Raw genomic sequence first — 21,946 nt, forward strand, 5'->3', positions numbered from 1 at the left:
AATTATATATGTTGTAATATCCTTATGATGTAAAACCGCACGTGATATTAAATTGATATTATGGTAACGCATGCTTCATGAAAATAATGTGAGTGGCTAACATGTTTTAAGATCAATAAAGCGCAATTTTGCGCATGCACTTGAGTAGCACTGATATATTCAGAGCAATATGCATTCATTAATACATTTGTCTTTACTTAGTAGGCCCTATGTATGCCTATAAGAAGTCAGCCGTAATTGTCAACAGTGCTATAGACCACTGGGAACCTAGGCAATGAGCCAAAACTCACAAGAGGCATTACATATTCAATTTAAAAGGGATATACATTTATGATTACAAATTTGCAGATCTGAGGGGGCAGTTAGCCTAGCGGTTGAGAGTGTTCGCCCAGTAATCAAAAGTTTGCTGGTTCGAATTCCCGAGGCGACTTCGTGAAAAATCGATCGATGTGCCCTTGAGCAAAGCACTTAACCCCTAATTGCTCCTGTAAGTCGCTCTAGATAAGAGCGTCTGCTAAATGACGTGTAATGTAAGTGTAGATCAAAAAAATAATCATTTTTTTTGTCGGTCTTGCCCGGTGGCTAAACATTACGTAACTTGGGAAGAATTAACATGAGTGTCAGTACTAAGCTATATATTAGAAGGATTTATATCTAAGAATGCACTCTGAGTCTAAGTATTTCCAGATACCTCCAATGCAATTGATGAGAGGATCTGTGGACCATATGGGAAGAGAAGAAAGAAAAAGCATATGGAACCATATATCCATAGGCATATTATAAGACGGTATATGTTGAACAATTTGACAGTCTTAGACCACATCGGAATTTATGCGCTAACTGTTGGGTACGTGCCTGAATCATATGCATAGGAGGTGTATTATTATTTTTTAAGTAAAGTGATTTTTATTTTTTGCTTAGACTAAGCATTACTTTTTGCTGTTGTACTATAGCCTATAAGAACGTATTTTTCCTATAAAATTGGTCTCTAGCGGTGCTTTATTATTATAACGGCTATGAAGTGATGCATAATAGAAATACTTACAGAGCATCTTCAGAATAATAATACCACAAATAAACTAATTCATGTGTATGGTTCAGTATGTCTCCACCGATTGAATCAGTTAATTTCCCTCTGCTAACTTGTAAAGTTCATATAAAATAATTGTGAGAGGTATAGGCCTATAACCATCCCCATAGAGTTTGGTTGCGATCGTTTATAGGGGGTATCTGTAAAAGTTGTTCGTAGGTGTCTGAGAGAATATTATGTGAGATATACACTCTTAAAGTAACCTTATAGAATATCGCCTGGTTTTAACAGAGCCACTAGAGTAGAGAGCAGCAATGAGCATCAGTCTTTTCTTAAAACAAGCTTGTAAAAGAGGGACATCACAGCTTTATATGACATTTAATTCAACCGTAATTTGCTCGAAAACAACTATGCACCTTCTCCTTCTAGGAAAATAAATCGTTTTCATAAGAAATAGTATTTTAAAACTTTTGCCAGCTAATAAAGATATTAAACGAGACTAGGGACAGTTACATATATTTGTACAGTAGAGGAGAAAAAGGAAAAGTAGGTTTGGAATCTACTGGGTTCCAGAGAAGAAAAACAAGATTATACATATTTAATAAAACATTTATAGTATTTTTTTAAAAGCATATAAACTCCGTAATACAGAAGTTAATGTTTTCTTTTGTCTGAGGTGGACCAAGTGGGTGGTACCCAGGTGTAGCATAAGTTAGCCCTCAGACCATGTGACTTGAGGTTGACCAATCAGGTGCACACCCAGATGTAACTACGTTAAATGTCAGATTGCAATAAACTAGAAGCTGTTGGTCGGGCCCACGGAAATGGGCGAGCATAATCTTCTTAATCCCGGGTTTGTGGGACCTTTGGTAAACATCCACACTGGAGACACTTTTTACTTTCCGAATTTCCGAGCCTCGGTGGGACAACTGGCGGGGCTACCATCTCTCCCCTACCCGAGAAGGGACAACGTTTGCTCCCTCCCGTGGAACCCATCGGAGCCCTGCAATGGATACTCTCAATCCTATTTTAGCAGCCCCATGTCTATTAACCCTTCTTTCAACGGGTCGTGTGAAATTACTCGGCCGGAGGAGAGTAAATGTTATTATAGCAACGGCAGCGCGAGCAGCAGAGAGAGCTGTTCAGGTGGTGGCGGGAGCAGCCTAAAGCGAGAGGATAGGGCGAGGGACACATCATCATCCATAACATCTGATCACGGGATGCACTCTGGCATGGGCAGCAACAACAGTGGTGCCTTTTCCAAGTATGATTATGGGACCGAGCAACTCATTCAAGACCCGCCGTCCTGCCAATCTCTGGAATCCGATTCCAGCTCCTCACTTTTCAATGAGGGCAGCAAACCTTCCTCCAGCGACCCTCAGACCCTACTGTCACCGGGAAAACACACCGTCCACTCGGGCAACATAGCTGCAGGCGGAGGTGGGTCCCATCCTCATTCATCCAAACACTGTTAAATGATATTAGAAATCCCCAAAATGCTCCTTTATTATCAGAGGAATTAAATAGTTCAGCATAGCCAGAGGTTTGCTGTTGGCTCTAGCGATTTGTTATCATGATGCTCATGTTTAGATTTTTGCCTGCAGGCGACTTCACTTGCGTGGCGGACTAACGCCGCTAGGGGTTGCCCTAAAATGTTCCATCATGCTTCAAGCCTTTGTGTACAACCAGGAGACTTTAGGCTGCAGATCATTTTAGTCCACGGTCTTAAATCTTACTGCCACTGCATGTGTCTCAGAGTCAGAGACAAATCATTCTGAATAAGCTTATCGATGTGATTGTATCATTTTGGTTTATCTGAATCATTTAGCTTGTTATAACATGTCTATTACGCACAGATTACGCAGAACAAATGAGTGCAGTGATTTGAAGAGGTGAGGCGCTGTGGATGACTGCATCGAATAGAAAGGGGTTTCGAGGGGTTTCGTTTTAATGACTCGTAAACATAATTAATATCTGTCGCTGTATACTATAAAGGGGGAAATAAGTAGGGAAATACTTAATTATCACGTTAATGTAGCTTTAACTGCATCAGTAAAACTTCATGTGACACAACCTACTGTAAATTAGTGGTCACTTTGCCTTTATGTATAAACTCGAAGAAGGTAACATAGAATTTCAGCTGCTGCTTCTGAACAAACATTCCCCATGTCATCGAATAAGATTCAGACTTAGTAAGGTCTAGATAGACTAGACCAAAACAAGTCATGTGTAACACAACACGTGTGTATGTGCGCAGCACAGGAAGTCACATTGAAAGGAGAGTATAGCCTTGGAGGTGACTGTGAGCTTAATATGTGGTCCTAACTGGTGTGACTTATCCTTCTCCTGTATGCCCCCTCCAGGTGCCCCGTGGTACCCGATGCACACCCGGACCAGAAAGAAACGCAAGCCCTACTCCAAGCTCCAACTGGCCGAGCTGGAGGGCGAGTTCATGCTGAATGAGTTCATCACCAGACAGCGGCGGAGGGAGCTCTCTAACCGCCTCAACCTCAGCGACCAACAGGTTAAAATCTGGTTCCAGAACCGGCGTATGAAGAAAAAGAGACTGGTGATGAGGGAGCAAGCTATGACCTTCTTTTAGATTTAGTAGAGACGTGGCACCATAAGGAAAATCGATTGATATGCAGTATTTCTCCTGTCTGCAATTGCTATAAATGCATGCATGCACCCACCTAGCCTACTCTCGCTCCATCTCCATCAGGAGGTGCAAAATGTTCAGGAAAGATTTTAGGTGTAGGCCCTAAGGAAAACGACCAAGTGATACTCCTGCGATAATTTAGAATATCTGCAGAGTTATGCAGGATAGTACTGCCATAGTGTTGTAGTAAAACACCTATAGCCTACAGACGTTTATCAACTGTGAGATGATATTCTAGCGTCCCGGATAGGCCTAAAGGACGGAATTAGTGCATGATGTCCTAGACTTTAGTAAATTCCCAAGCCCTTGAAAATTAATAATTTATTTTGATAAATTACTTATAAAAGCATAATAATCCTTATTAGTCGTATGGCCAGTGAAGATGAATTTGAAAACTAAATTAACTAAATTAAAAGCAATATAATAAACACGAGGCCAGAGTGAGCGATAAACCAATCAGGCCAATTCTTCACCAATGTACCTGAATCAACTTAACGTGCATTCAAGACGAAGGACATTGGTTAAGACAAACACAATACCCTTATCTGTTTTCTCTAGTCCCCGCCATGTGTTTTGGCACGTTCACGGTCACGGGCAAGGAGTCAGACTCCAAGCCGCAAATCAGAGGATCTTAGGGATAGCTAAACCTCCATGCCAACTTCTTTATGGCCCCGCTCCTCAACCGTCTCTGAACTACTTTGGGGTTGGATCAGAACAGATGAGGTGGCTGTTTAAACCCGGGTTCGTGCTGGCTGCTATCAAAGATCATAGTTCTCGTAGTTGTGCTGACAATTATTCTTCAATTATTCTTCCACAATAGAGTTGTTGGAGTTTCTTATTGCAATAACAAGCAGAGGTAGATGTCTTCTCCGTAAATGCACATCCCATAGATAGACTCTCAATAAACTTTTTGTACCTGATATAGACCCCGGAATAACGGTTGCCGCTGGAAAAGTGCACATTTGAATGGGCATAATTGAAAGTAGAACTTGACTGAAAAATAGGCTCAGTGGAAAGAAATATCGTATTATAAACATATATGACATACAAAATCTAAACGCTGGGGTGTGAACCTTTAACTTCTGGGCAACACACAGTATTATAGTATTGAATGTATATGGATTAAAACCCAGCAGTGAAAGATACTTGCAGCATGTTAGTGATTATGTGAAAAATAACCAAATGGATGATAGATAATAATTGCTCGGTACCTTACAACTTTTAATGTAGAAACAACTGAACGATTGAAAGACATTTCGTCGCATTTTAAGGCGAGTAAATATGAACTTAAACCTTTATTATGTATGCATATAATGATAATAATAATAATAATAATAATAGCATTGGTCGGAGGTGCTGACTATTATTTGTAGGCTACTGTATTTGGTATTCGTTATGTTCTAAATGGTGTCTCTTCTTACCTTATAACGTGTAGCAAATTGTAAAAGTATGGAAATTATATGATATGATGCTATTTACATCCTATTTGGGGATATCCTATCTCAAGGAATAGTGTTTTATGTTAATGTTCCAATATTTCGTCCTGTAGAATACAATCTCGCATTCCATTATTTGCGTTTGTAAGGGGTTATATGCAGACCCGTCGCCAGACCTAAGTCTTAAGGGGGGCATATGAAATGCATGGGAGGGCACGGCACAATTATTATTAGCCTACAGTACCTATATTTAATAATAAATTCCCTCAAGTGGGGGGGGGGGCACAAGCATTTTTGGGGGCGGGCCCGGCCCCCTATGGCCCGCCCATTGCGACGGGTGTGGTTATATGAAATTAAGATTTCATACAGCCATTAAGACATGTTTATATAAAATGATACGATATGATACTATTTACATGCTATTTCAGGATACCCTCTCCCAGTGTGATAGTGTTATGTTATTGTGTTATTGTTCTTTTATTTCGTCTATGTACAATATTGGGTTCCTTTATTTGCGCTTGTGAGGGTTGTTTAAAACGTTGTATTGTATACAAGTAAAAATGACATGAATGTATCTATGTATGAGTAAGGTTTCTAATAAACAGAATAAAAAAATAAAAATAAAAGGTCTTACCACCATCATTATACTGTGGTTTCAAGTACTGTATTATGTGATAATGGTACAACAAATGAGTCACTTCTTGTTTGGATACACGACATATATCTAAGTTAGGCGTATAGCTTTATTTTGTTTAACTTTCTCTTCTAAAACAAACATTTTGAAGATCTGTAATAAATGCTACTCGGAGTGTGGCAACATAACACATAACACATAACATAAGTTGAGTACCTTACTCATCTAAATATTATAAACGCACCTTACAGTTCAAAGGCCAGGTAGTCAATGCCGCTGGAATGCAATAAAACAGTGACGTGAACACACAATAGCAGTAACAGGACTACATTCCAGTTATAATATCCGGAACCTCATACTTGGCTGGGTATTCTGATTATATTTAACCTACTTGTTGTTTCAATGAACTATTAATGTGGTCCGCTGTTGAAGTGATGTGTACAAGAACTCTAGTGCTCTCATTTGGAATTTTAAAACAATATGATGCACTGGCTATATGGTGATGACAGGTAAACAGAAAATATGGAGTTTGCATTGCACATATCAGCCAAATAACTCTCAAACATAATTATCATTGAAAATAAAAAGTATTGGGTATTAAGGGCTTGTCACAATAAAGTGGCGGCTTGTGTTTTTTTCTGAATTGAGATCAGTTGTTGGCATTTCAGTGAACTGTGGAAGGCCGGATTCGGCGAACAACTCATGGCACCAGCCAAGTGGTCTGAATTAGTCCCTGTATATCAAAAAATACATAGGCCTACATCAGATGCTGCTGCCATTTGTGCTTTTTGCCTATAGCTTACTAGCCTACTGTACTGCACTCTTAGAATAAAAGGCTCTGGATAGAACCATCAAGGGTTCTATTGGTTGCTTCACATATGGCACCCCTAAAGGGTTCTATATGGATCCAATTTCGGTTCTATATAGAACTTAAAGGGGTCACATATATGAAGCAAGCATAGAACCCTTTTTGGTTCTATCCAGAACCTTTTTTTCTAAGAGTGTGTGTTGAACTATAGCTTACTAGCCTACTATAAACTGGCTGACTATACTATGTTGAACTAAGTGGATTTCACCAATATCTTCAACATAAACATGAGTTTATTGAGAATTTGGAAGGCTGCACATTTTGATCCATCATCACATTGTGAACATTGAGGTGAAACTGGAAAACGTTGCCATAGTTACTATTCCTTCCTTTATTTCTTCTGCAATATTCTTCTTGGGATTTTGCCCTTTTAACTAACATGTGTTCATAGTTTCTACAGTCAAGCTATTGAGAGGTGCATTGAGTCATCAACGGAGAGATGCATTGCACTATAATGCTTTTCCCATACGCTAGTTTCTAGCAGCAGTCTATGGACTTGCTTATAGTTAAAGTAAACAAATTTGAAAAGAGAGAGAACGTGTATTGGGTACTAGCCTACTATACACAACTAGCAATCATCTGAATAATAATTATTTAGTGATGCATCCGTTTTATAATATTTAATCGATAATAAGTTTAGCTGTAAGACATTTCGGAGAAGGCATGGTGAAAAATATGTGAATTTTACGCACAAGGCAAAGCAATCTTGTGGTCCTGATTTTAGGTTGCACATAATAGTCTATAATAGTCTAAGCTGTTAGATTATATCGTATTTAATAGAAGTGAATACATGCAAATTTGAACTGAAAACTGGTATTTGGAGATTAAAATATTCGGGTTACATTCTGTGTTTGTCTTCATTGGAGTTTAATATCAAGTGGCTTTACGCAGAGATATGACAGAGAATATTCTCGCTGCTTCAATGTCGAACGCCTTTGATGTGTTACATTAGAGAGTATATCGTACTACGAATATTAGTAGTGTTACTAGACCAATATTAGCCTAGTACCTCATACTATTTTTTATCATAATCCTATAAGTATTTTGTATGTTATGCAATATATGGCCTACATATTGTCTGGATATAGGCTATATTTAAAAACAATTTTCTGTAAAAAATTATTTGCATCTTAGCAAATGAGTTCATATAGGCAATCAATCATAACAGGTTTCATTTTCTCCCTGAGTTATTTTCCCACTTCCAAAACACATATTCGACTTGGGATAGGTTACAGGCCCAGTAAATTGCGTAATGCTACTTCTAGTGTTATAAACGTGGTTTTACGCATAGGCCAACTCATGCAATGAAGGTCCAAAAGGTTTATTGTACCGAGCCATGAAAAAGAGGCACACTTGACTCAAATGTAGCTTACAAAATATGATGGTAATGTCAGTGAAGGACCAATCTATCAAACCACATTCTTCGTTCTTCGTGCATGTGCAGAATGCAGATATGAGGTTGTATGCTGTCTGCATGCACACCGATCGTGTAACATAAATACTTGTAACAAAATAACATGGCATCAGAAAATGCTGTCCATTTAGACCCGCATAAATGCTTGGCATTTCAGCATTTGTACCAGAGTGTCCCCCCCCATTCGTTTTTACAAGCATTTCTTGGATACCTTTTATTCTTATCTAAATCCTTTAGTCCAGACAAACCGAACGCTGTGATGAACTAAACCTGAACTGTGTATTTGAAGTTAATTTCTGAATTTGTTAGCGGATTAATTTAGTCAGCTTCTTTGGCATGGCATGTATCATGGTTTTACCAACGGTTACCCTGTTCAATCAAAACTGGATGTGGATCTTCCAAAGCTCCTCAGCTTGTATTAGTTATTTGTTTAAATTACGCCTGCGTGCACAATCTTTTTGGAGGCCTATTCAATGTTGTGGGGAGTGTTCTATAGCTTCTCCTCACCCCCACTCCCTTAACTGATACGTGTGGGCGGGAGCAGCGCTCAAATTGAAGGTCAAGTTAGTACCTTATATGGATCCCTAGTGCACCAACACACTGACTGACTGGGTGCAATAGAAATCTGTGAATTGTCTCCGACTGGGAGCACAACAAAAACAAACGTCTCACTAGTTTCCTTTCTTGTATTTTGTTTTACTTGCCATTGGTAAAATGCATTGAACACCATGGAAAATGTTCCTACTTTGAGCTTTTCTAAACGTCTTTCATATCTGCACTGTAAGCCTAATAGCTGTACAACGGAAATGGATTCAGATTAATTCAGTGCTTTATTTCTGACTCTGGTAAATACAGACGATGCGTTGACTTATATTTGTTATTGAAATAGAACACTATTCTACTTGAGTGAAAATCCAATGTAGGCCTACTTTACGAAATAATCCTACACGTTTCCTTTTAACAATAGGCAACATTTTACCAGCAGGCATGTGCTTATTGAATAGGCCGTGAAGTGTTATTTGAGTCAGTGTGCCAATGCATGAACTTTAGTGCTTCAAGCTTATAGCCTATATCGAGTGATGCATATGCGCTGTGCGTTATTCAGTGCTCAGTGTTTAGTGTTCAATGCTGTTTCTAAGAATAAGGCGGGACTTGGGTGAGCGTGTATAGACCTACTTCGCTCTCTGATCAACACAGCCGCGGCCTCGTTCATTTGTTCAATGAAATAATTTGTCATGCCTAATTGTATCTATGCATTGCGCAACATAAAGGCCTTTCAAGTATCTTGAAATATTGTATATTTGCCATTGTATCTGATCTCTCACTGCTGGGAAATGACGTTGATAAAACTAGTGTTGACTTGAAAGGTGAAGTAAAAAACTCGGACAGGGAAACCCATACAGCAATTAGGTAGGGATCCATCTTTATTGACAAATACACAATCACAGGGGTATGCTTTGCAAATTCATCGTTTGAAACAATAGTAACAAATATCGCAGCAAATAAACACAATTAAGTAGTAGGGCTAAGTAAAAATATTATTATGGCAATAACTGGATTTGGGAAAGAAGACCTATATTGGCTACATGAACTAGTTTCATTTGGATTCGTTTTAGTATAGATTAGACCTGCAGACCTTTTTGCTCTAATGTATACCATTTCACACTTAAATTTAACTTAATTTAGACACGTTTATTTGGTGAACTTTGATGCACCTTTGCACGATATTTATCTTTACGCATTATGCAATAAGATATTCTTCTTTACGCATTGGAAGCAAACTTGTAGTTCATAATATAGCCTACAAAAAAAGTCAAAATATGTATTTTTGAGTGATTCATGAATTTAGAACTTCTGAAAAGGATTGACTTTAAAAACATTCTAATTTGAAAAACACTTTATAACAGCCGACATATCCACAACAAATTGTGGGAATTTTTATGTAGGTGCAACATAATAGAGGGAGGTTTAATAACTGTTTACAAACGTAAAGATAGTTAGTTATTCAGGCCTGCAACTATTGATAATGTTTTGTGTGCATTTATATTCATGTTCATAAGTAGACCAAACCTTAGCTGGTTTTGTTTTGGTGATTCCAACTGCACTATGCCACCATGCAGTAAAAAGGAGTTGACTAGCCAATAATATTTACCATAGCCTATTATAATAAATCCCTCAGATGAGCAGAAGTTTGTTTTTTACTTCAACACATTACTGGATAAATATGAATGAAGATAACCACAAAATAACTAGCGAATATGTGTGAAATAATTTGACACATTCACAGAATTGATGACAATATTTTATTGATCATTATTGTAAAAAACTATTGTAAAACACACAAAATGATTGTGCGTAAAATAATACAAAGCTATGTAAATGTCCAAACACGGAAGTTCCTTTAACTTGAATGTATATCTTTGTGATGAGATGACTAATCAACGGCCTATAATGGTTTGTCAACCTTTGTGCTCCTATAGTTCACAAATAGACTCTGGAGAGTGCTTTTAACCGCGTTTATATCATCTGATCTTGTAACCTACTGGTTCCCAGTGCAAACGCTTTCAAGCTAGGTGCGTTCACTGAGACCTCAGTAAAAATAAGGGCCTTTCTTGTTGTGCTTGAAACTCTTCGCAGCTCATACAACCAAGTTTAACAGCTTGACTTACGTCCAATTAAATGTATCTAGGCCATGAGGGGACAGTAACATGATTACACACGCTTCCCACATTTAGCCCTGGTTCAGACCGCTTTGATATGAGGCGCGCGGGGCCGGCGGTGCTCCTCTCAACAGGATAACTGCGCGTTCCTTCCTTCTTGGTGCGTGGTGGTGACGAGACAAGGTCTGCGTCTGGAGCACAGAAGCAAAAATATGGATGATTAAATTATTGACAGCATTGTCTGTTCCCCAAAAGCTAAGGAATATGAATAGTCCATGATGCTTTTAGGCTATAAACCAGACCACACAATAGTCATGCTATCGATCATAGGCTAAACAGAATAGCCTACGACTTATGAGTACACATGCAACTTATTTCCATGTAATGTTTTAGTGTTTATTTTTGTCCAGATAGTTCTCTGGGTTCTAAAAAACATTTAGGCTGCTCTTAGATTTAGGCTACCATTGTAATTATGGTGCGAGGTAGAAATATTTTGCATAGATTCCTCAGACACAGTCGTGAAAGCTTGTGCTCTCGAACAGTGATGTTTAAGCAAACACCTCCTTCTTCGAGGAAATTCTCAGGACTCGAAAAGCCATGTGTGGCTATTACGTTGAAGCCTCAACCTGTATTTCCGAACATTTTATAATCATACTCGCTGCGTGTGGTAGACATATTCGTCAGGGACTTTGGTTAGTCAAAAACATTAGTGAAGGAAACCCTTCCCACTGTGCACACACTGGTTGAATCAACGTTGTTTCCACGTCATTTCATTGAAATTACGTTGACTCAACGTGGAGTAGAAGTTGAATTGACGTCTGTTGCCAGTGGGTCCTTATTTCGAGAAATGGCGCACCAGCTATCCACCGCCAGGGTCCTACTGTGGGTGGAATATTACAGACTAGCTGTGACTTCATATTTAATTTTTTTTGTCATTTAGCAGACGCTCTTATCCAGAGCGACTTACAGTTACTGAGTGCATACATTTTTCATACTTAAATCCAAGAAGAATAAACACATGGTAAACCTCATCCCCTGAATGATGGCCTTAGAGCCTCAGCCCGGTAAGACATTAATAGTTTTACTGTAGGTCTTCGAAGGAAGATTACGCACGGCGTTCATTTTCCTTACTAGTTTGTGTCCAGATTTTAAAACGGAAGTGTTGTGTGCATGTCATTTATGTAATACCACAGACAATGTTTTGGCATCTCTGTTTGTAATTGCACACGACTAGTATATAGGTATATCCCTGTTTCAGCGATTGGGCCTTTCAGTATAGGCCATAACTTGATTCTCCTTCTCAGAATCATTGTGCAAATAAATTAGAGCACATGCAGAAAAACGCTGTTGTTAGGGCTCTCTGAGCTGGAGAATATCTGGCAAGGTTATGCACTACATGAAGGCTACTACATGAAGACTACTATGTACTTTGGTTGTTGTTGTCTTGCTGTAGACGATAATGAATTCCACAAAGGAACTAATAATTAATGATTCTATATTGAGGCTTCGTTTACAGTAAATGTTGTTATTGGCTTTGGAGAATTAGTGCCATTCTTGAAATGACTCAACAGTACAACGACAGTACATTTTCTGCAACCTATCAATACGAAGGGTTTATTATTATGTTTTCGACTAGTTTACTTTTTGCAATGTATGAAGTTCCCAATTCAAAGTATTCTTGAGGCGGGCTTCTCCTAAATAATGCAAAGCGCCTTGGGCAAAAAGCGCTATTATAATCCAATCATGATTTGTGATATTAATTATCCAAGATAAGAATCCCTTGCAAAATATGAATACTGAGCCTTTCAAAAACTGGATGGTAGCTTTAGGCCTATGCATTTGAGAGTCGAGCAATCGCTTCTTTGTGTGCGTTTATGGATTGTCTAAACCTGAATAATTAAATAGGCCTATATATTGCAATATACTTCTGTCAGGGCCTGAATTATATCCATATAGTTTATGGTCATGCCTCATGATATTCCAATGGTTTCCCAATATGGTAGGCAAAGTCTTTGAATGTCATTATAGGCTCCGAACTTTCACCATGTTCTATTAGGCTACAGTATTAGGCGCTACAAGCCCGAACGAGAGGGAATTGACACACTGCGCACTAGGCTATATATAGCCAGACTAACTAATAGCTAAGTAACATTTGTCCAACATAAGCTATTTTCGAAAAATGCTTTAAACCCTTGTGGTGTGACGTGGAATTGTCCATTTGTGTTTTCACATAGAATCCAAAACGACAGTATGTCTGCATGGTTAGACTACTTCATATGTGTGGGGTAGAACTTATTAGAGTGTTCACTAATTTTCAACTCCTTACTTTCCCTCTCACTTTATTGTGTTCTATAGAACAAAGGGATTTAGCTTTTTCTTACAGCCATTAGGCGTTTTATGGTTAGGCACGTAGAGGATTTTAGTGGTCAAATTCAAGTGCTGTGTCTGGGCAGCTGTCTGCTTTCTTTGTACTTGGATGCAGTCATCGTGTACTTCAACCTTTTATCTTCTGAAAGGGGTCTGTAAACAAACATATGTCAATGCCACTTCCACATACCTCTCTTCAAAATACCTAGGCCTACTTATTATAGTTTGATTTTTTTCCGATGGTTTAAATGGAACATCAGATGTGGCGTGGGTTTTTCTTCCGAAAATGTGCTTTAAGGCGACTACCAAAATGCGCCGACATTCGTAGCCTACTCATGGCCTACAATTATATAATTTGCATACAGATTACCCTTCAGAAAACATATTTTGGAAAAGAGGAAGTTCATGATATTTATCATAATCAATACAATGATAATAGTTGTACTTTGTACTGATGATTGGCCAGTATAGTTCACGTGATTCAACGACAGTGAAAGTTTCACACATAAGAGAAATCGCATTCGGAGGATTTTTTTTGAATAAATGCAATTTATTACAGGATTTAAATATCATACATGCCTCTATTTGACCACATGGTCTAGCCAAGTTTGTGATGGGGATTCCAGCCGTTAAGTATATTTTGAAGGTAATAACCTGTCTGGGAGCACTAATAAAATGAATCAATAACTATATATTTTTTGTTCTCTCCGGAAAGCAATGCGCATTTAATCGGGCATCTATGTACAGCAGTCACACGATGTAGTCCTAAAGATATACATATAGTAATCGATTTCTTATTTTTCTACAGCTGTCAGAGTGAAAGTATTCTATGACAAATCGATTCATTTGTTGCCCAGTGAGACAGTAGGGCCTAAGCATAAATATGCCCTCTAGCCTAGTACAAAACAAAAGAAATGGCCTCCTGTAGACTATTTCGACACATTAGATTAAATATAGCGCGGCCACCCCTCGAGTAGACTATCATTTTCCAAAACACTATTATTTTCTGCAATTCAAAGTTAAGATTATTCTATACTCTGCGGTTGGTGGATTACAGCTGTTTTGACAGCCGTCGTCGACCAAGGTTACATTGACATTTTAGTCATTTAGCAGACGCTCTTATCCAGAGCGACTTACAGTTAGTGAGTGCATACATTTTCATACTGGCTCCCGTGGGAAACGAACCCACAACCCTGGCGTTGCAAGCGCCATGCTCTACCAACTGAGCTACACGGGGTTAAGCTTCGCTTGTGCTCTTCTCTTCTCCACGTTCAGCCTGGAACCTTGGTCTTGAGTTTCTCGGCTATTCTCCTCCAGCTCTAACATTATCCAAGAGAAAGGAAATTAATGAAGAAAATTAGTGATTTTGTCGAACTAAAGTACCCTACACGTTATGTTGTGTTTCCTTGTTTTATTCTCGTTTAGTTCACATGTATTTTGAGACAACACCAAAGATATAGGCTTCCATCAAGGCCAGGCCTTGATAAAATAAAATACAATCCGGGGAAAAACTTATATAGAAACATGTCCCTGAAACACGGGAATGTAGCCAAATGCGTATTCAAAAATGCTTATTTTGAACAGTGATTTTAAATGGGGTTTTTCCATATAGGGAAATGTTAGTCTGTTAGTGGCTGTTTCAAAATGTAAATGTATGCTATTAAAGTGGTTTAGATTAATAATACCCCACGTTTCAAAACTGCAATATCTTAAGCAAGACAACATCTATTTCAATCAAAAACACTCACTCACAATCATTGCCTTCATGAGCAGTTTCAGAGAGGTTAGTCATAGATTGACGATAGACATTTACCTATAATAGCATAAAGCCTGCTAGGCTATGTGTGAAAACACACTTTTCCAAAACTGGGGTGCTTCGAGTGTGGTCTTGGAGTCTTGGTCTCATTATAAAGCATGGATTTCTTTTAACTTCGCAGTGATCTCGGTACACTTTGTCAGTACAGTTGCTAGTGTTTAGTCATTCATTACAATGTGTGAGAGTAAATGATCAAATTCTGCTGTCTATCAGTAGGCTATATGCTATTGCGCAATATACAACATGTAATATGCTATGCTATGGTAGTAGTAGTAATAATATTCATAATAATATTAAGGTCTTACCTGTATAATTCAAAATCAAATTTAGTCTGCTATAGCACATGCTAAACTATGCTAGCCTAGCCCACTCCTATACATAAATAGCCTCCTACTCAAGCTTCTCTTTATAATTGCCATAACCTAAGCCAACAAACAGGAATATGTTACTGGTTTTCTTAGTGCTCCTGTGGTGTTTAGAAAATGAATCGTTTGAACCTCCTAGATCTTACCTAAGTGAACTACTACACATCCAAGTGTTCCAAATTGATATATGACAATATCTACCTTCGATCACGTGTCTTGGGAGACTTAGACGGATTGCGCGTCATCTCGCCTTCCTAAATTTTCCCCTTCTGCAGTTCGAATCCTAAACATCTATCTATAGTACGGAGTACTGGGGGAAAGATGTTTAACTCGGTGAATCTGGGAAACTTTTGCTCCCAGACGCGCAAAGACCGGACATCCGAGTTTGGGGACAGAACGGGCTGCGCCTCAAACATCTACCTCCCCAGCTGCACCTACTACGTCCCCGAATTTTCCGCCGTCTCTTCGTTTCTTCCACAGGCCTCGTCGCGGCAGATAACCTACCCATATTCTTCAAATCTGCCTCAAGTGCAGCCGGTACGGGAAGTTTCCTATGGATTGGACCCTTCTAGTAAATGGCACCATAGAAGCAATTATGCATCATGCTACTCTGGAGAGGATCTGGTGCACAGGGACTGTCTTCCGCCATCCACCATGACAGAAATGCTAATGAAAACGAACGAGAGTGTGTACAGTCACCACCACCACCACCACCATCCCAGCTCCAACCATTCCTCCACAGGGTTCTACCCCGGCGTGGGGAAAAACAACGTCCTCCCTCAAGGTTTCGACCGCTTTTTTGAGACAGCATACTGCAGCACGGACAATCAGTCAGCAGATAATTGTTTACATAAGAGCGAGGCTAGTAAACTGGAAACAGAGTCCCAGCAGCCAGCGGCTCTACTGGGCGTCCCAGACCAGGACAAGGACCCAGAGGATGAGGAGGAACATACACATTCGGGCTCGTGTACTTCTTCAGCCACCAAGGACGTCAGCGCCAGCAAGAACAGCCACTCGAGTAGGTACCGAAGCTGTAAATGGGGAAAGGTTAAGGGACTAGCCCAGTGTTTTGTCGGTCAGATTTTATGTGGAGTTTTATAAGTATTCAAAGGATTTTATTATAACCTACAAAGCTCTTTCTTACAACGAGAATACTTTTTACGATGGTAAAGTGCTTTGGAAAAAAAGCATGTTATACACAGACGCTTCTATCTAAGAGTCTGTGAAATTTTAAGAGCGCGCTATTGTGACAAATGCTAACTTTGATCATGAACTTGCGTTGGGCATTTTAAGGGATTTTCTCGTTGGTCTGTCGTGAGTAAAAACCAATTGGGCAGAACATTGCTTTTGGCGTCTTGTGAATTTTCTTTTAGCAGCTTGCATGCAAACTAACCCTACTAAAAGATGTTGGGAGATAATTAGCCTTGTACACTTGGAGGCGAAATAGTATTCTTAATTCAGCTATTGACCATCTGACAGGCTCCATAAGTATCCATCTAGGCTATTTATATGTATCTGGAGACAAATTGAATCAGTCGTAGAGACTCGGGTATGTGTTTGTGTCCATATCTGGACCATGCTTGTGTCTGCAATTCAAGCTCTGTACCGCAGTATGAACAGTGTTGGGGAGTAGTGAACTACACGTAGGCTAGTTCAACTAGTAATAATTTAATAAACATTTGCTGTAGCTTGGTGGTCGTTGAAATAAATTAAAATCTTGGTATTGTTTTCAGTAGTTAATTACTTTTCTGCCATGTAGCGGGGTAGCTAACTACTGGAACTACACACTACTTTTTTTTGCAAAAATAAAATATGGGTAAAGTAGGAAATAATTTACTTTCTTTTTCGGCATCAGACGGCCTGATTCTCACTTGAAACATAGTTTTTGGGTTTAATGAGCTAAATTACACATTATGTTAACATCTACATCCAGAGTGACCTGTTCTTGCAATTTGTAGTCAGATTTAAAGATGATGATTTTTCACGAAGTATCCAATGTAGTATGTAGTAAACTACTTTTTCAAAGTTACTTCAGTTAAGGTAAACTATATGTTTCTTAAGGGTAGCTTTATTGTAGCTTAACTTCTTCCAGTGTGAATTAATTGATAGCTAGGTAAACTATATTTTCAAAGTAGCTTCTCCAACACTGAGTATGAAATCACATTCTGTCCAAATGTATTCTATATAGCTACATTTGTGTTAGCATCAATGCTACATCTATGTGTATTGCATTTAGTTATGAATTAAGGTATGCGTAAATTGTGCTCAGTATGAACTGAGAGCCCTTTCCATTCGGTTAGCCCTGATATATCTATGCCTGAATCTGCAATGATTGATACAAACACACACACAGGCGTCTGTACCCTAATGTTGCACAATCAGGGCATAACTGTAGAGATGTTTTATGTCGTTGTACTTGATCTTTTTCATGAGGTTTTGACCACCACTGTGGCTCAGATTTGAGAGCCATTTTAGCTTTACAAGAGGATTCACATCTAATATAAACATGTGCATTTCAAACGACCATGAATAAAGGAGTGTGCACATTTATAGTTGAATTCCATGGGAATGTCCCGCAAACTGCAGCCCTATACATTTTGTTATTGTAAGAGATTAACACATATTTAGACACATACATACATACTTACTTAGAGGCTGTAAATTGATATTCTTTGCAGTTTGAGTGCGTGGGATAATTTAACAGTCTTTATGGCTGATTTATTTGATGTGTTACGTGCAATGTTGACAGAATTGGTACCATTAAATTGATGCTTCTAGAAATTCCTGAGTAGTGTATTCACGGAAAGAGGCTACATACTTTATGTTGATGTGAATATGTGTGAGTTAGGCTACTTTAACTTAATGTGAATATCTGTGCGTGAATGACAAACTATTCCTTGAAACTTTCGCTGATCATGTCCTTCCTGTTTGATTGCCCTAGGTATTCCTCGCACGAGGAAGAAGAGGTGTCCATACTCCAAATTTCAGATTCGAGAATTGGAGCGGGAGTTCTTCTTTAACGTTTACATCAATAAAGAGAAACGTCTGCAGCTTTCCCGGATGCTGAACCTCACCGACCGACAGGTTAAAATCTGGTTTCAGAATCGAAGAATGAAAGAAAAGAAATTAAGCAGAGATCGTTTGCAATATTTTTCTGGAAACCCCCTATTGTGAGCATGTGAGGAGTGTAAAATCATAGGCCTAATGATTACAGTCAAAGGTCAATTACACTCTTTTCTCAGTGAATTCTTATCACCAGTAATAAACAAAGTTGAAGTTACAAAAAGAGCCCAGCTCAGCAGCAATGTTGAGCAACTAAATGTTTTGATGAGGTTATTTCTATTTCCAACATGTGGGGTTTCTCTATGTATGCGTAATGAGCCGCCATTTTCCTGTAGCCTTCGTGCACAGAATAATTTATATTTCAGATATAGGCCAACAGGTGATATAATAATCATTGATATGCTGTAGTTCATATCAATTTCCCTGTATTTACCAAAAATCTTAATTCTGTGTATTTACTTGTGCATTTCACAAGTATTATTTTTTGAATATTAACTGCTACAACACAATTTAGAAGCAATGATAGGCCTGTATTGGATATTTTCACTTTTCACTTTCCTCTGGTCGTTGTATAGGTATATGTATCGCCTATGTGTAGCCTACCATGAAACCACAATTCTCTTTTAGACTAGACTATTGAACACAAAATAGTATTTACAGGCTTCATTTTTGCCATTGAGAACTGTGATGTGTACAATCTGTAATAATGTTTTCCTTGTACAGACTATGCAACTATGTGCAGTCGTGACTGTAAATATGATTTTATTTGTAATTTCTCTCCCCCTTTCCGTGCTGCTATTTTCTTTACACCGCCCAAGCAATCTGTGTACTTTAAAAGCTTTAATGTTAACACTCCTTTAATTTATTTGCTTTATGCTCGGTGTTTTGCTATGAAAGAGGAGGAGGAAAATATGGCGCTGGGCCTGTGTATCATTCATATAAAGATAACTATGAAATAAACAGACGTATAGACAACAAACAGACTCTGGTGGATTTTGTCATAGATTTTATTATTAACCATGGCTATCTGATGGTCATTTTCAAAGGGAATTGATTAAGACTGGTAGCCAATGGTTGAACAAGTATTGCCAAAACAATCTGACTGCATTTGTGTCTTAGATTTTATTTTTTAACTATTAGGCCTATCTGATGGTCATTTTCAAGGGATTTGAGTGGGGTTTCTAACCTGAATGGTTATTTTGTTAGTGGGGTATTTATGTATAGCAATTTCGTTTTAAGCCACACTTGTCATCTAGGAATAGGCCTTCCCTTTTACGCAAACATTTTCTGACAAAGACGTTAAGGGAGTGTGTTGTGGGACTGTTGAGGGGTACATTCATATAGGAGTGCAAATTTGAGCTTTTGCAAGCATACACGGAGTTACACAGAAACAACAACACGCAAACTAGGCTACACTTCAGAAACGCAGAGAAAGAAAGAGGTACGGGATCCTCCTTTAGTGCCCACTAAATGGAATCGCCACTCTTGCAGTCTAGACACTGCCATAAAGACAAAGGCACTAAATGGCCATTTTTTAAAATCTTAATTGCGCCGTCTGTTCGGAGGGAACGGTGTTCACTTCCGCAGTAAATAGTAAACAAGTAAGACTGGCTGTCGGAACAAAAAAACTTGCCAACTAGACTGTTCAACGTAACCTCAGGCCCGTGTTGTGCACATAAGACTGCACATAAGACACACAAACACACACACACACACACACACACACACACACACACACACACACACACACACACACACACACACACACACTTTAGCCATATGACAGACATTTCTGATAAAAAGGGACCCCTAAAATTAGATCTTGGAATTCCAGGTCAAAGGTGGTAGGTGTATGTGCACATCTATAAATATCGAGGACATTACTGGTGTGTGACTGATTTGATAGATTTTGTGTGTGTGGGTAGGCCTACGTGCCTGCGCCCGCGTGCTCACAGAGCATATGTGTATGGAAGATTGCACGTGTGTGTATTAACTACAATTTATAATTAAAAGTAGTCTTTGAACTTCAATAATGTCAAGGCCTTCACCTCTAACCCGCTGCAATAAAGTGGAATCAAGGAGCACCTTTAGCCTGGAAATGTGTGCAGGAGGGGAATCGACCAATGGGAGTGAGTGGGAACGGAAAAAGGAATGTGTAGAGAGTCCAACTTTGACCCCTGCCATTAAACTACAGCAGGTAACTTTGCCAGCTTTAGCACGCCCAGTAAATACACTTTATTGTCCCTGTAAAATGTATACGTTTTCAGGCATGAGAAGTTTTATAACATGTTGGCATGAGCTTTAATACTTACTTATATTTCCACCGTTTCTTATGGAAAATAATGTATAGATAATGCATTTGGGTTATGTTCTTCTTTGAGAAGGATGCAGAATTCCATTATATTATATTATCTCTCTCTCTCTCTCTCTCTCTTTGTGTGTGTGTGTTTGTTCTATGTTACACACTACACAGTCTCCCTCCAGACTGAAGCTGAAGGCGGAAGAGGGGGATGTTGGTTGTGACAGGGGAGGAGGAGGGAGATGCTAGCAGGGAGAGATCAAGGCTAGAAGACTTCTCTTGTCACACCCACCAACCTTGGCCCTGGGACGATGACGTTGGTAATTTGTTGGATTTCTTTGCCACACATCGTCACTGTCCTCTAACTGCAGAGGCTGGAGGCTCTCAAACTGCTGCCTATCAACCACAGGGGGCCAGAATTCACCCCGGAATGTGTTGGTCGCACAATGGGAGAGCAATGTTTTGTTTCCTTTCCTTCAATAGGCTTTATAAAGTTATAGGACACTGGAAACATCAAGTTATTCTTTTGATGGATGCTTTTATTCATACGTCATGTGTAGGCCTAGATGGGATCTTCCATATTGAATTACATTTTATTTTGTTTTGGTTGTCTTATAGTTTTAATGTGGTAATCGTGATTGATCCTGAGAGATGACAAGAGAGAGAGGATACAATGCAGCGGGTGGTTGGTTCAGTTGAGCTGATCCGGTTGCGCGCTTGGCTATTAGGAAGGAAAATGGCGGGTCTGTCACAGACGAATCCAATGAGACGGCCTGAAGAATAGCATTTCGTGAGAGCAAATACATGGCTGGTGATTCAATTACGTTGAAAAGGAACTAACCCAACAAATAGCGAGATCTTTGATGACTCTTTTTGAAGTGATAGTGGCTAACGGTTATTTGAATGGATTGAATGGCATTTTACGCACCGCTCAAATAATTAGAATGTATGTGTTTTTGACTCCATGTATGTGTCATTGTTATGGTTTATGTGTTTTGTGAGTACTGAAGGCCTATTTCATTTCTTTGATGTTTTTAACATTCCTTTATCTTGTCCTAACATATTTTCAGTTGAGAAGGATAAATAAATTGTCTAAATTACGTGTCGTTGTAATTAATGCTGGATTGCTTGAAATTATGTTTGTGCTCAATCATTTTCTCCACATTTTAGTCTGCTATGTCAGGACTTTTGTGTTTGCCAGATTAAAGGGGAATGTTCAAGAAATAATGTTCTACCATGATGGGCCTACCTCCACATTACACAGGAGCCTTGTCTCACACGCGATGGTTATCAAATGTATGATGCTATTGTTTTCCATAGACGTTTTATGTAAAA

At 38.9% G+C, this 21,946-nt stretch overlaps 2 protein-coding genes and 1 long non-coding RNA gene across 3 annotated transcripts; 2 read left to right on the forward strand and 1 right to left on the reverse strand.

Moving 5' to 3' along the window:
* Positions 1-1,845: 1,845 nt before the first annotated feature.
* On the forward strand, positions 1,846-5,359 carry LOC121537913 (homeobox protein Hox-C12a-like). The gene is made up of 2 exons (XM_041845565.2): positions 1,846-2,470; positions 3,394-5,359. Exons 1-2 carry the CDS (start codon positions 1,855-1,857, stop codon positions 3,630-3,632), a joined length of 855 nt encoding a protein of 284 aa, XP_041701499.2. The 5' UTR covers positions 1,846-1,854; the 3' UTR covers positions 3,633-5,359.
* Positions 5,360-10,428: 5,069 nt separating this feature from the next.
* Positions 10,429-15,399, reverse strand: LOC121537915. Its single transcript, XR_005995159.1, has 3 exons — positions 15,190-15,399; positions 14,223-14,387; positions 10,429-10,892 (listed from the first exon to the last, which is right to left on the reverse strand). It is a non-coding gene; the product is annotated as an uncharacterized LOC121537915 (long non-coding RNA).
* Positions 15,400-15,468: 69 nt separating this feature from the next.
* On the forward strand, positions 15,469-19,277 carry LOC121537914 (homeobox protein Hox-C11a). Its single transcript, XM_041845566.2, has 2 exons — positions 15,469-16,267; positions 18,191-19,277. Exons 1-2 carry the CDS (start codon positions 15,571-15,573, stop codon positions 18,421-18,423), a joined length of 930 nt encoding a protein of 309 aa, XP_041701500.1. The 5' UTR covers positions 15,469-15,570; the 3' UTR covers positions 18,424-19,277.
* The last annotated feature ends 2,669 nt before the right edge of the window (positions 19,278-21,946 follow it).

This window comes from Coregonus clupeaformis, chromosome 24 (genome assembly GCF_020615455.1).
Source record: "Coregonus clupeaformis isolate EN_2021a chromosome 24, ASM2061545v1, whole genome shotgun sequence".
Lineage (NCBI taxonomy): Eukaryota > Metazoa > Chordata > Actinopteri > Salmoniformes > Salmonidae > Coregonus > Coregonus clupeaformis.